The 13,944-nt window shown below is 44.2% G+C and overlaps 1 protein-coding gene across 5 annotated transcripts in view; it reads right to left on the bottom strand.

The window, feature by feature from the left end:
* Positions 1 to 12,792: 12,792 nt before the first annotated feature.
* The window catches only part of TAF1B (TATA-box binding protein associated factor, RNA polymerase I subunit B), an 87,832-nt gene continuing 86,680 nt past the window's right edge, over positions 12,793 to 13,944 (bottom strand). For 4 of the 5 annotated variants that reach the window (XM_017525358.1, XM_017525350.2, XM_017525340.2 and 1 more), the window contains one exon: positions 12,814 to 13,410. In XM_017525358.1, coding sequence (XP_017380847.1) covers positions 13,209 to 13,410 — 202 coding nt within the window. In that variant the 3' untranslated portion in view covers positions 12,814 to 13,208. Of the gene's footprint in view, positions 13,411 to 13,944 lie in introns of all 5 variants that reach the window. The other variant, XM_017525332.2, reaches the window with a different exon arrangement.

Raw genomic sequence — 13,944 nt, 5'->3', positions numbered from 1 at the left:
GGAATTTTGTTTGGCTAGTCTATTAGATGAAAAATGGCATCTTGTTGCTTTGATTTGCCTTCTTTTTTTTTAATGGTTTTTTCATTTTTTTATTTGTTTGGCAATAATCTTTTAAGCTCAGAAGTAGTGTTTTTTCAAAGAAAGTGGATCTTTGAAGGTACCTTCCCAAGTCATGGGTTTCAGAGTAGAGAATTAATTTGGGACCCCTCCCATTGGAGACCATATGGTACAGTACTAACAGGCTCACGGGTGCATTTAGGGGGTCAGGTTAGATTGAGAGTCACAGGACCTGGGTTCTACTCCAGATTCTTCTACTGACCATCATGGTGATCTCGGTCCAGTCACTGTGCCCCATCACAGTGTTCTCTGAGCACGTCCTGAGTCTCAGACCCCTGGCATTGCCTGTGCTTTTCCTCTCTCCCTTGCCACCCTAGTTACATCTTTAGTGGCCCACTTTAAATGCCAGCTCTCCTAAGGACCCTCCCCATCCCGGTAGGAGGACTCCCTAAGCACCTTCACTGTCCTTCATGAAACCACTCATCACAAGTGGCTCTGCCTTTACTTGACTCAGTTCCCCATGATTCTGAGGCAGACAGAGATTCAGATACCAGGGATGCCTCTGATTTTTATCTTTAGTCTACTTTGCTGCCAGTCCTTGCTTTTCTCATCTGTAAAACATGGAAAATACATCAAGAGGGGTGAGGTTAACTAGGAATAAATTACTTAGACTCTACACAATGCCTGGCAGAGTGACACTGGATAGATGGTGTCCATCTTTTTGAAAGACTATGCGGCAGGAATCCAGTCCAATTCCTCCACATCCTTGTTGGTTGGACATGTTACCTAACCCACTTGTGGGATTCTCCACATTCAGGGACTTTAGCCCTGATGAAACAGTCCATACTGAAGGGACATCTCAGGGGGCTGAAAGATGATGGCAGAGCCTTCGCCCCGACGTCCAAACGCCTGTCCCCCCAGTTCACCAGAACTCTGTGTCTCATGGTCAAGCCAGTGTGAGATGAAAGTCTTTCCACTCTGAAGAAACTGGTGTGGGAGGCAGGGAGTGTAAAATCTCCACCCTCACCACCAGCTCTGTGACAAGGAAAGTTTCTTACCCTCTGAGCCTCACTTTCCTCAGCTGTGGGATATGGGATCATCATTCCTATCACCAAAGTTGTGTTTGTTTTGTTTAACGAAAGTATCTCAAACAATGCCAGGCATATTTCAGGAACTCAACTGATATTAGACTTTCCACCTCCCCATTTTTCCTCACTGTAGCATAAGCTGCTTAAGGGACAAAAACTATATCTCATATTTTTAAAAATGTCCTCATCATCTGACATAGAGACAAGCATATGGTAGATGATCAACAATTTCCGTTGTTATTCAGGATGATAAGGACATGTACCTTCTTTTGGCAGAATTCAGTGTTCAATGTGATCACATATCTGAGCTCATTTGATTCTCAAAACAACCCTTGGAAGTAGACAGGTTATACCCATTTTGCAGATGGGGAAATGGGTCCAGAGAGATCAGATATTTAAGTCTCCCTTGTCAATCAGTTTAGGACTAGAACCCGGACATCTTGTTTCCAAATCCCGTATTTTCCTTCTAGTGGTGGTACTGCCAGTGGGTGGGAGTTTCTGCATGAGATTTTGGGTTCAGCCCACAGCACTCATTACAGAGCACCTGGACACATGTGGCAGCCATGGCAAGTACTTCCTAGTGACAGTGTCTGGCCTGGAAGATGGCGTTTGATTGCTTCCTAAGTTGATTCTCAAACTAAGAGAACACATCGACTTTGTGGATTATCTCTCGGTTGTTGGGTGTACACAGGCTCTGTTTTCCTGTGTCTTCAGAAACACTGTCTTGAGCATGCTTGCTTATGAAGATTTGACACTCATCCCCACCATACCTGCCTGCCACTGTCAGGATGACTGGAGTCTCAGGTGAATCTTGTCAAATACTTGGGACTTGACCCAGACCTAGTCGCCAAGAAGCCAGTAGCCACCTCTCCCATTTCGGGATGGAGGCAGAAGCAGCTATGTCATGTTGGGTGTCATCCACTTGTTGGCAACTAGAAGAACCTAGATTACTCACGTTATTTTCCTGTGGCTTCACTGACCATTCCAAGGAAGGCTCAATAGTTGCAACACATTTACCAAAAAGCCCTGGGCTCAAGCACCCTGGCCTTAATCTCCAGTGAATTCTCTTGCCTTTGACTGACACTGAGAGGGGCGGAGCCATTAGGCTCAATGGTATTTCAAGCAAACCTCTGAGACAGGGAAGCTGAGGGGCCGTGGTGAGGCTTGCTGCTCACAGGTGCATATTTTACTCTTTGAAGAAAGGGCTATTACTGATCAAACATCTTGATTGTAAAATAATGTCCATTTAAAATTGTTGGAGCAGCTGGTCATGGTGGCTTATGCCTGTAATCCCAGCACTTTGGGAGGCTGAGGTAGGTGGATCACCTGAGGTCAGGAGTTCAAGACCATCCAGCCTGATCAACATGTGAAACCCCATCTCTATTAAAAATACAAAAATTAGCCAGGCGTGGTGGCACATGCCTGTAATACCAGCTACTTGGGAGGATGAGGCAGGATAATCATTTGAACCTGGGAAGCGGAGATTGCAGTGAGCCAAGACCGTGCTATTGAACTTCAGCCTGGGAAACAAGAGCGAAACTCCATCTTAAAAAAAAATTTTTGGAGCATCTTACTACGTTTCAGTACAAGACAGATATATCTTTGCTTTATAGGTTGGGAAAAAGCAAAGAGGGATTAAGTCATCTGCCCAAAATTGACATTTCATTAACTAGGTTTTTACCGTAATCCCTGCCAGTTCCCTTACTTGAAATCTGAGTCTTTTGCAACCCATGTTGCTATATCTTTTCTGAACCATGACGCTATTGATTTCAGTATCTGTACTTTTGAGCTGATTTCCATAGTATTAATATAGTTGTTGATTTTAACATTAATTTTAACTTAAAGGTTTTGTTTTAATCTGCTCTGACCACATCTTGAATCACTATAGCTATAAATAAGATTTATCTAGATATGTTAAATGAACAAATGTAAAATGTTCAATACAGCACAGGAGCTTTTAAATAAGTGGGTATCGCTGTTGGTGATCATTAGAAAAAGAGCTAGAGGTTGAAAAAAGGTGAAGGGAAAAAGCGGGAGAATTTTGCAATAAGCATCAGGTGAGGGAGAAGAAGGGAAGGTTTTGAAGTTTCAGGATTGCTCTTCAGGAATGGCAGAGACCTGTGTGTGTTTGGTCTGAAATGATCACGGACACAACCACGCTCTCCTGGTTTGGAATTGGGGAGCTCCTTGAGCATTTTTACTTAGGTATTGTGGTCCTGTAACCGGGTTTTTTCTTGGGTGCTGGTGAGGCACACCTCCCCCAAGAGAATGCTGTGGGTTCTTGGCCTCCAATCTCTTAAAGAATAAACAATGAGACCACTGCAGGTGCACCATATGCTTGTAAAAGTAAATATCGGACCCAAGAAGTCCTGCAGAAAGGTGATTTTATTTAGGTAGAGGAAAGAGAAGAAAAGGAAAAGAAGAGAAAGACTTCCACAAAGAGTGTGGAAGGAGATTCCAGAAGGGAAAGAGAGCTCCCACTATGTGGGAGGGGATTCCAGAGAGATGGAAATCCGGCGTGGGTGAAGGAGCAGGGGAATTTATCCTGGGAGACATTCCCACCTTCCCAAGACCCTGGGCCAATGAAAGGAGTTCCCTAAAACTTCCGCTGAAGTGATTAACTTTTAGTTTCTTCCCGCACCTGCGAAATTCAGACATAAACCGTTAAATCTCCCGGATGGAGAGAGATGGAAGAGGGGTATAGTGCTGGGAAATTCTTGCCCTTAAAACTGCGCCCCCTCATGGACCCGGAAAGAGAACACATTCCCTCAGCCCTTTTAATAAAAGTTTCCCAAGGCATCATAAACCTCAAGTTACTCTGCTCTGGGGCCATTATGGGGGTAAGTAAGCACAGGGCAGACACTAACTGACATGAAATTAGAGGGCTGTGCATGTAGATGGAGGACCAGGCAAAATGCAAAGGCCAAATCTTAGTATGCATAGGATTCTTAATAAAGCTAAATAAATGTGGTCATCGCATTGAAAATGCAGAGAAGAGCAAACCTGCAAGGTTTCTGATGAGCTGGTAGGTGGAAATTAATTGCATAAAACTTGTGATTACATACTAGATGTGTAACATTTCCTAGATATGCTTCTTTGGCATGTGGCCTATATTATCCTTGTGATGTTTTTCCCATAAGATCTCAAGTTTCTTAATGTTAAACTCTACCAAGCCCTCGGGTTGGGGAGGGAGTGCTGACCCCAGTGCCTACCTACGCTGTGGAAACTGGCGTCTGTGTGCAGAGCAAGCTCATGGGCCAGCACAAGGAGGCCCCATCTAGAGATCCAGGCATGTGGCACAGATGGTGCATGAGCTAACGGAGGTGTGAGCTCTGTGCTCGGAAACCATGAACTCTGCCTGGGGAGGAGAGAGGGGAAGGTTGAATGGAGGTGGCATTTGAGCAAGGGCCCTAAAGGAAGAAGGACATTTCTGATAGAGCGTACAGCACAGGCAAAGAACACAGGGTGTGAAAGACCATGGATTGATTGCCTGAGATCGTGGGCACAAGGTGGGTGGGGCAGGGGACAGGAAAAGTGTTGGGGCCAAGCTCTGAAGCTCTGATGGCCCACTGAGAACACACTGGCCTCTAGGCAATAGGAGCCGCGGAAGGATGCTGCATCACCAACGGTTTTTAGATCCAATTTGGGAAAATAACTGGTAAAGAGGCAATGCATGTTGGACAGGAGAGAGCTTTGCAGCCCCAAGGAGAACGTGGGGCGCGTTAGAGCTGGGCAGTGACTGTGGAAGGAGGGCGGAGTCCAGAGGCGCTTGGTGGTAGAAAGTCAGTGAAGTGAGGATGAGATTTGGAGGTGACAGGGAGGGAGGGGTTGGAGATTTATGACTTGGTGCAATTAGGTGAATGGGGCTGTCACTGAGAGTCAAGAAAGGGAGAGGAAGAACAGGTTTGGGGTGGAGGAGGGGTGGTGAGGATATATGCTAGCTGTAAATGCTCCAGTTTTCTCCTGAGCAGCTTTTGAGCTCCTTAGATTCCAAACTGACATCATCGGGGGTTGAGTCTTGGTGAGGCTGCATGGTGGGCTGGCCAAGCCCACATACTTCAGCCAAACAGCCTGGGATCAGAGCCGGGCTACATGCTTACCACGTGGCCCTGGGCAAGTAATTGACCTCTCTGTGTCTCCATTCCTCCTTTGTACAACATGACAGTACCGCAGGGCTGCTGAAAGTATGGATAAAAGAGTCCATACATGTGAAGTGCCTGGCCCACTCTAAGCACTATATCAATATTTGATATGGCCACAGGAGTGCCAGGGGCAAAACCTAGGCCCATTTCCCCCTTCTGCCGTCAAAGAACTTCGATTTGACTCAAAACCAACATTCGTAGGCAGACAGCTAGATAACTGAGCCCATTCACGGAATGGTGAAATCACTGAATAGTGAAAACGGCACAGCAGCATCTGATCAGAAAGTGGGAAGTTCTTTGTAATTTTCCCCTTTCTCGTCTCTACTTTCTTCAAGGCATTTACTGAACATCTGCTGGATCTAGGGTTCTGTAGGAGCTGTGTCTTGTGAAAGCCTGTCTAGTTAGTAAACCAGGACACACATAAGTAGGCGACGATAATGTCAAAAATAGGCTGTGTTGTAGGTGCAGAGGAATTGAAGAAAGAGTGGAGACACAGAATGAGCAGATAGGCTGGGAAGCCTGGGTCCCTACCCCTCCTGGGCAGCAGCAGGAGATGGGAGGGTGTGATAGAGCTGGGTTCTCAGAGGCCATCCCACAGCTCTGACCCTTGGGCTGTGGTGAGGAGCAGCAGGCGAGACCAACATTCCTGACTTTACTACCTGTGATTCCCATTCCACGTGAGGCCATGGGCTGCACTCAGAGAGCACGGAGCAACCGCAACAAAACCAGCTTTGGAGTGGAGGAGCTGACCCTGCAAACTGCTGAGGCAGGATGGACAGTGGCGGGGAAGAGGGCCAGAGCCCACCTCTCTACCCCTGGGGGGTCTGGGGCCCAAGCAGGATGACCGCTTGGGACTGGAGGGACCTTTCTGGGGAGATTTTTATTCTGGTGGCAATTGCTAAGGAGAGAAAGGTAAAAACAAGTAATCATGTTTTACAACATTTTCTTATCCTCAAACTTGGCAAAGAACACATTTTTTCCTACTTTAAAACTTGCAGGGAGTTTTAAAATTCAGAGACCACCTTTTGCATTGTAGGTAATGTTTAACTTACTAATTTAAATTAATGTGGACAGCAACGGTGACAAAAGGCAGCTGCGTTTAAGTGGTATTCTAACTAAAAATCCCTTTGGGAGTGTCTGCAAGTCACCCAGTTCAGCGCAAATATCCATAAAACATGTACTAATTGTCCCAGAAGGGAATGATTGTTTCAGAAGGGCAGAAGGCCAAGCGAGCTGAAATACCAAGCTCTTCATTTATAAAGTCAATAAAAGCACTCTTTTGTAAGCTCTTCTCAAGGCATAGCATGTTGTCAGGTGAGTCTGGTACTAAAGCCCTTTATGCTTACATACTTCACAAGGGCACAAAACAAGGGAACATACACTTAGAGCTTCTTGCATTCGTTTTGTGAGAGACTTAATAGTGTGTGAATTCACTCAGCTTTCAGCAACACAGAGGCATTTAAAATTTTTTAAAAAGTCAACAGCTACATACTCGAGATAAAAACACACACTCTTAACAATCTGCAGTTTATAATAATCCACCAAATTTTGATGGCCTGCATACTTTGGAAACTCTATTCAAGGTCTTGCTGAAGATTTGGGAAATTATGCTCTTTGCTTTTTTAAACAACATGTCTTTCCGTGTGAATATAGGGTTGAATTAAGACTTTTTTTTTTTTTTTTTTGCTAGGTGGCTTTGTGCCAATGGAGGGAAAAAGAAAAGATTACAAAGAACCAGGTGAACTCCCGGCCTCCTGCTGCGGGGTGCGTGAGGGCCCTGGCTTCTCACTCCTAGGTTTGCATTTCAGAAGCTGGCTTCACCTCTGGGTGGCAATGACAGGCAGACCTGCTGAGAACCCAGAAAGAAATGCTACCTGCAGGGAGAATAGGGTCATCAACCTGCCACCATTGGTAGATTCCCATAATAATGTCCACTGGTCTTAGGCGAGAGATACCCAGTCCTTTTCCTTTCAAGTCTAACATAGACGTCTCAAGCTGCCTAAAGAAACCCATTTTGGGGAAGAGGATTAAAAACAAACACACAAACAACAAGACTGTGCTCCCAATGTATAAGATAACCCTGTAGATTAATGAAATATTTGGGCCGATGTTCTGTATTCTCATAGGCAAAGACTCTCATAGTATTAATATATTGACTGATTTTAACATTACTTTTAACTTAAAGATTTTGTTTTAATCTGCCGTGACCAAATCTTGAATCAGTATAGCCATAAATGAGTAGATGTATCTGGATATGTTAAATGAACAAATATAAAATGTTCGATACAGCACAGGTGCTTAGTAAGTGGCCCTCACAGCTGTGTTTTTCCAACATGCTCTGATGATCCAAGTTTGATACTTAAGACCACTAAAAACAAGAAATGTAACTTAGTTTCAGCACATGTATGCTATGTATTTGCATGGCTCTGGGCTTAGGCTGCTTGTAAACATAAGACAATTGAAGTCCTCTTTTCCACAGGTATCTGCTGCATTCTATTTTCACTCCCAAAATCAATACCTGTAGTGATTTTGTATTGCAGTAGTTACTAAATCTGAGACCATGTGGAATCTCACTTGGTTTTATCTTCCTTTAGGGTGGTTGCCTAAATCATAAAATGATGCTTCACTGTAGTGGTTAAGAAATCCAACTTATTTATTTATTTATTTATGAGACAGAGTCTCATTCTGTCACTTAGGCTGGAGTGCACTGGTGTGATCTTGGCTCCCTGCAACCTCCACCTCTGATTCTCCTGCCTCAGCCTCCCAAGTAGCTGGGATTATAGGCACTTGCCACAACACCCAGCTAATTTTTGTATTTTTAGTAGAGACGGGGTGTCATCATGTTGGCCAGGCTGGTCTCAAACTCCTGACCTCAAGTGATCCACCCGCCTTGGCCTCCCAAAGTGCTGAGATTATAGACGTAAGCCACCCTGTAGCTGGCCAAGGAATAATCCATTTTTTTGTTTGTTTGTTTGTTTTTTTGTTTTTTGAGACAGAGTTTCACTCATGTTACCCAGGCTGGAGTGCAATGGCGCGATCTCGGCTCACCGCAACCTCCGCCTCCTGGGTTCAGGCAATTCTCCTGCCTCAGCCTCCTGAGTAGCTGGGATTACAGGCACACACCACCATGCCCAGCTAATTTTTTGTAGTTTTAGTAGAGACGGGGTTTCACTATGTTGACTAGGATGGTCTCGATCTCTTGACCTCGTGATCCACCCGCCTTGGCCTCCCAAAGTGCTGGGATTACAGGCTTGAGCCACCGCGCCCGGCCGGAATAATCCATTTTTTTAAAAAAACATAAAATTTTTCATGAAAGAGATTCCACCTAAATCACATATAAGTCACTCTAGTGGCAAAGTAGTTTATTTCGTTCCCTGAAAGGAGATCAAGACTCGACGACTCCTCTCCTGGCCGGGGCAGCCTGGAAACTGAGCGCCTCCCTCCAGTGGCGCCCAGAGCCTCCCAGTGCCATGTCCCTCCCTCTTCCTCTTGGCATCCATTGTGGCACTCAGCCCACCTCCACCTCATTTCATGATTGTGTGCTTTTGTAGTTTAGAAACAGCTGAGGCAAGCATTTAGGTAGAGGCCTCAAGCAGATGACCTACAGGGTGCCTTGTGCCATTGCGGGTGCCTGGGCAGAAGAGCTGTGGCACAGCTACAGGGGCAGCCCTGGTGGTGGCAGGGACCCCTGCTCCAGGAGGATGTGGAAGGCCACTGTGGGGCAGCCCTGCAGGGGATGGAGAACTTTCAGAAGCATGGGAACTGAGAGGAGCCATGGGGAGGTGGTCACGGGCTGCAGCTTCCACAGCAGGTCTGTTGTCCCAGTCGCCAGGAGCACCAGTGACTGTCCCACCTTGGAGCCTGGAGCGAACCAGAGGGCTTGTTAAAACAGATTGTTGGACCCACGCTGCATTTCTCGATTGGGAGTCAGAAGTAGGCCTGAGAATGTGCATTTCTAATGAGTGCCGAGGTAATGCTGATGTCGCTGGTCCAGGGACCACACTTTGAAAACCAATGTGATAAATAATCAAGAAATGTCTATTGAATCAAATTTACTAAAATATTCACAAACCTTTCTCCACCCGAAGGATGCAAATGAAATGGTGACATAGTGACTGCTAAAGCTATAGGCAGTCTGCAGGTGAGTTTTTTTTAATGTGGTTTGGAAGCTGGAGTCTGAGACCTGGGCCCAAATCTCAGCACAGCTGAGCACCCTGGGAAGGCTACTTCACAGCGGAACCCCTAGCTCCTCACCTATTGTATAAGGATGACTGCATGGCCCTCACAGAGCAGCGGAGACTGAATTTTGTATGGCAGCACCTCATATGTGTATATAGTAGGTGCTCAATATGTGCTATTACTAGCCCACTAAGTCCATCTTCCCTTTTTGGCAGTAGACAGATAAGCTTTTTCTATGATACTATTTTTAGATGTGAAAACACTGACTTCCAGAGAGTAGCATTTCATCATTAGGCTTCAATGGTAATTCATAAAATTTGAAATGTATGGAAAGCCATATTTTTCATTTCCTTCTCCTTTTTTTTTGAGACAGTCTCACTCTGTCGCCCAGGCTGGAGTGCAGTGGCGCCATCTTGGCTCACTGCAACCTCCGCCTCCTGGGTTCAAGCAATTCTCTGCCTCAGCCTCCAGAGTAGCTGGGATTACAGGCGCCTGCCACCACGCCTGGCTAATTTTTTTGTATTTTCAGTAGAGATGGGGTTTCACCATCTTGGCCAGGATGGTCTCAAACTCCCGATCTTGTGATCCACCCGCCTCGGCCTCCTAAAGTGCTGGGATTACAGGTCCTTCTCCTGGCCCTTCTCCTCCCCTCATAATCCTACTTCATATTCATGGGTGGCCCAAAACTTCCTAGCTTTGAGCTCTCTGTCCCAATATTTGTAAGCACATGGAACTTGTTAGCAACTTCGACTTTTTATTCAAATGAAGTGCCACAGCACTTCAAATCATGTCAGCTCCATGAGATTCATCTTCAAAAAAGATTTTTCAGCTCAAATCTTAGAAAGCAGGCTTTTAAATTATGAAAGATAGGCTTCTTACATTCTGCTCCAAATCCTGCTCCTGAGCAGGGCTATTGTTGCCTCAATAGCTTGTTCCTTTTTTTACAGCTAAGTAGTGTTTCATTGTACGTACATACCACCACGCGTTTATCCATTCACTTGTTGGTGGCTATTTGGGTTGCTTTCCTTTTCTCAGCTATTCCAAACAAAGTTGCTATGAATATTTGAATACAAATCTTTGTGTGGAAACATGCTTTTATTTTTCTTGGGTAGATACCTAGTAGTGGAATGGCTGGATCACATGGTAGGTATAGTTTTCACTTTTAAGAAATTATCAAATCAGGCTGGGCACAGTGGCTCACATCTGTTAATTCCAGCACTTTGAGAGACAGAGGTAGGATGACTGCTTGAGGCCAGGAGTTCAAGACTAGCCTGAGCAACAAAGCAAGACCGCGTCACCTTTACAAAAAAAAAATAAAAAATTAGCCAGGCATGGTGGCATGAGCCTGTAGTCCCAGCTACTATGGAGGCTGAGGTAGGAGAATCACTTGAGCCCAGGAGGTGGAGGTTGCAGCAAGCCACAATTGCGCCACTGCACTCCAGCCTGAGTGATAAAGACTGCCTCAAAAAATAATTATTAATACAACTCTTAATATACAACTATAAAATGCAGAGTCACCAAGAAAATAAAATCACTAGTTATTATATACCAACCAGAAATTACCACTATTGTAAAATAGATCATTCCAGAAAGTTTTTTCTTCATGTATATAAAAGGGGAAGAGTTTTATTGTTTTGCTTTTGTAAAACCTTGAACTATTTATTCTTTAAATTTTTAGATCAAAATTCTACATGCATATCATTCAAATCATTGTATAACTCCTGTTACAAAAAGTTGCAAAAATAAAAAAATATTAAAAGTCTTAGCCAGGCATGGTGGCTCATACCTATAATCCCAGCACTTTGGGAGGCTGAGGCGAGAAGATCAGCTGAGCCCAGGAGTTGAAGACCAGCCTAGGCAACATAATGAGACCTCTGCCTCTACAAAAAATTTAAAAAAATAGCTGGATATGGTGGCACATGCCTGTGGTCTCAACTCCTCAGGCTCAGGAGGAGCACTTGAGCTGGGGAGTCAAGGCTGCAGTGAGCCAAGGTCACACCACTGCACTCCACCCTGGGTAACACAGCAAGAGCCTGTCTCAAAAAAAGGGAAAACCTTACATACAATAAGTGAAACAGGTAAAGAGAGTAACAAAATATGTTCAGCTCAAAATGAACTCATTAACCACTGCCCACGTCCCCACAACAGTGTGCTCACGAGAGCAGTCAGAGTGGTACTTTTATAACATAGATGGGATCACATCATTCTTTTATTTAAAAATTTCCAAAGGCTTCCTGCGACACTTGAGATAAAGGCCAAAGTCCTTACCGTGACCTGAAAGTAACCTGTAGCATCCCCTCTGCTCTCCCTCTCCCCTTCAACCACAGCACTCCAGCCACTGTGGACAGCTTGCTAGTCCTGGACCGCAGCCAGCACGTGCCTGCTCAGAGCCTCTGCACGTCTGTCCTCTGCCTGGGCTGATCTACCCCTGGATGGCCTCGTGGCCGCTCGTGCTACTGTGCTCCACGCAAGTTGGTCTCTGCGAATGCCACTGCCTCAGGGGATCCTCCCTCAGCCACCCTTTATAAAATGGCCTACCTATCATTTATCTCATTTCTTGCTTTTTCTTCATTGTACTTAATTCCCCAAAACAATATATATATTTTCACCATCAGCTTCCACCCAGTTGGAATCTAAGATCCTTAAAAGTGGGGTCTTGTTCAGTGCTGTATTCCCAGTGCTTAGAACGTGCCTGGAACACAGGAGTTGCTACCATGAATTGGTAGCATGCATACACGAATTCAGAACAAGAATCCCTGCTTTTCCAATGTCCTTACCAGCTATTATACATCTTTATAATCTTTGTCAATCCAACATGTGGGAAACAGTATTTATTTCAATTTGTACGTCTTGAATATGAGTGAGGTCAAGTATTCTACCATGCTTTTTGGCTTGGCCTTCAGAAAACTATGTTTTCATATCCCTTACTCAGCTTGTCTTTTTCCTTTTGCTTTGCAAGAGCTACTGATACATTAAAGAAATTACTCCTTAGGCCGGGTGCGGTGGCACATGCCTGTAATCCCAGCACTTTGGGAGGCCGAGGCGGGTGGATCGACACCAACCTGGCTAACACAGTGAAACCCCGTCTCTACTAAAAATACAAAAATTAGTCGGGCGTGGTGGCACGCACCTGTAGTCCCAGCTACTCAGGGGGCTGAGGCAGGAGAATTGCTTGAAACTGGGAGGTGAAGGTTGCAGTGAGCCCGAGGGTGCGCCACTGCACTCCAGCCTGGGAGACAGAGCGAGACTCCGTCTCAAAAATAAAAAAAAAGAAATTATTCCTTTGTCCATTGTATGCTGCAAAAATTGACTTTGCCATTCCAAGATCATCAAAGCATTCATATTTATTTTCTGCTAATACTTTTATATTTTTAAATATGAAAGATTACGTTTAGATCTCTGATCCATCTGGGATTTACTCTGGGGCATAAAACATATGGAAGGGATCTAGTTTAAAAAATAAATTTAGCTTTAAAAGACAACAAATACACATTTCCAGAACAATTGTACAATTTATTGTTTTAACTTTCTCTTAGAATATTCATACTCTGAAAAATAAAATCAAACAAAGCTTACCTGCTTTACAATATACATTTTTCTAAGCACACTTGATACATATGTAAATATGTGTCAGAGTGTATACATAGATATGCAGTATTTTCCATAATTCTCTGGAATGTTATATTAAAATCTGATGTTACTATCACTATTAAGATATTTTTCCAAAAAAGATTCATTTTTCTCAATATCGTCTCACTTTCTTGGATTTTGATTTCTTTTTTGTTACACTGTATTTTTTCTTAAAAAGTTCCTTTTCAACTAAGCTCACTTCTTCATGGAGAAGGGAAGTCTTTATTCTGAGCAGGAAGGAGAAGAGATTTAGTATAAACTGATAACTCAGAGAATAATTTGATTCCTCGTAGGTTGTCACGTGTGTACAATAGCTAGAAGAGAAAAAGAAAAAAAGAATTTCTCTTGAGCTAGTAACTGAGAAATGCACATATTAATCCCTGAACCTCCCCCCAAATAACTCAGCAAATATATATGGTTAGGCTTAAAACAGTACCCTGAGCTAGAAGGAAACTCGGAACAATTTGGTAACTCCTTAGCTGCACAAAGGAAAACATTTTCACACTGTGCATGGCCACCACACAAGGGCCACAGGTGGTTCTAGAAACTGCTCTTTCAACTCTTTGCTCAAAGTTTCTTCGCTCCAGATGGGTCACCACTCCACCCTCTTACCATGGTCAAGGCAAACAAAAGCAAACAGGGAGAGATTCTAAAACGAACTAAAGAAAACAAATAATCCCCAACTGCCACCCAAAATAAGAGGCCAGACTATAACGTAGCTTGCAGTACTATATGTATTGCGATAGAAGAGTTTACCAAGCAATTTCCCTTATTTTAAAATAGTAAAACCCAAATCTGATCAAATCTCTAACTAATGCTAACTGCCCCTCTTTTTTTTTTTTTTTTTT

This window comes from Cebus imitator, unplaced genomic scaffold (genome assembly GCF_001604975.1).
Source record: "Cebus imitator isolate Cc_AM_T3 unplaced genomic scaffold, Cebus_imitator-1.0 Scaffold1, whole genome shotgun sequence".
NCBI classification, from domain to species: Eukaryota; Metazoa; Chordata; class Mammalia; order Primates; family Cebidae; genus Cebus; species Cebus imitator.
The sequence above is the reverse complement of the archived record's forward strand: the minus strand, read 5'-3'. Positions and strand labels throughout refer to the sequence as shown.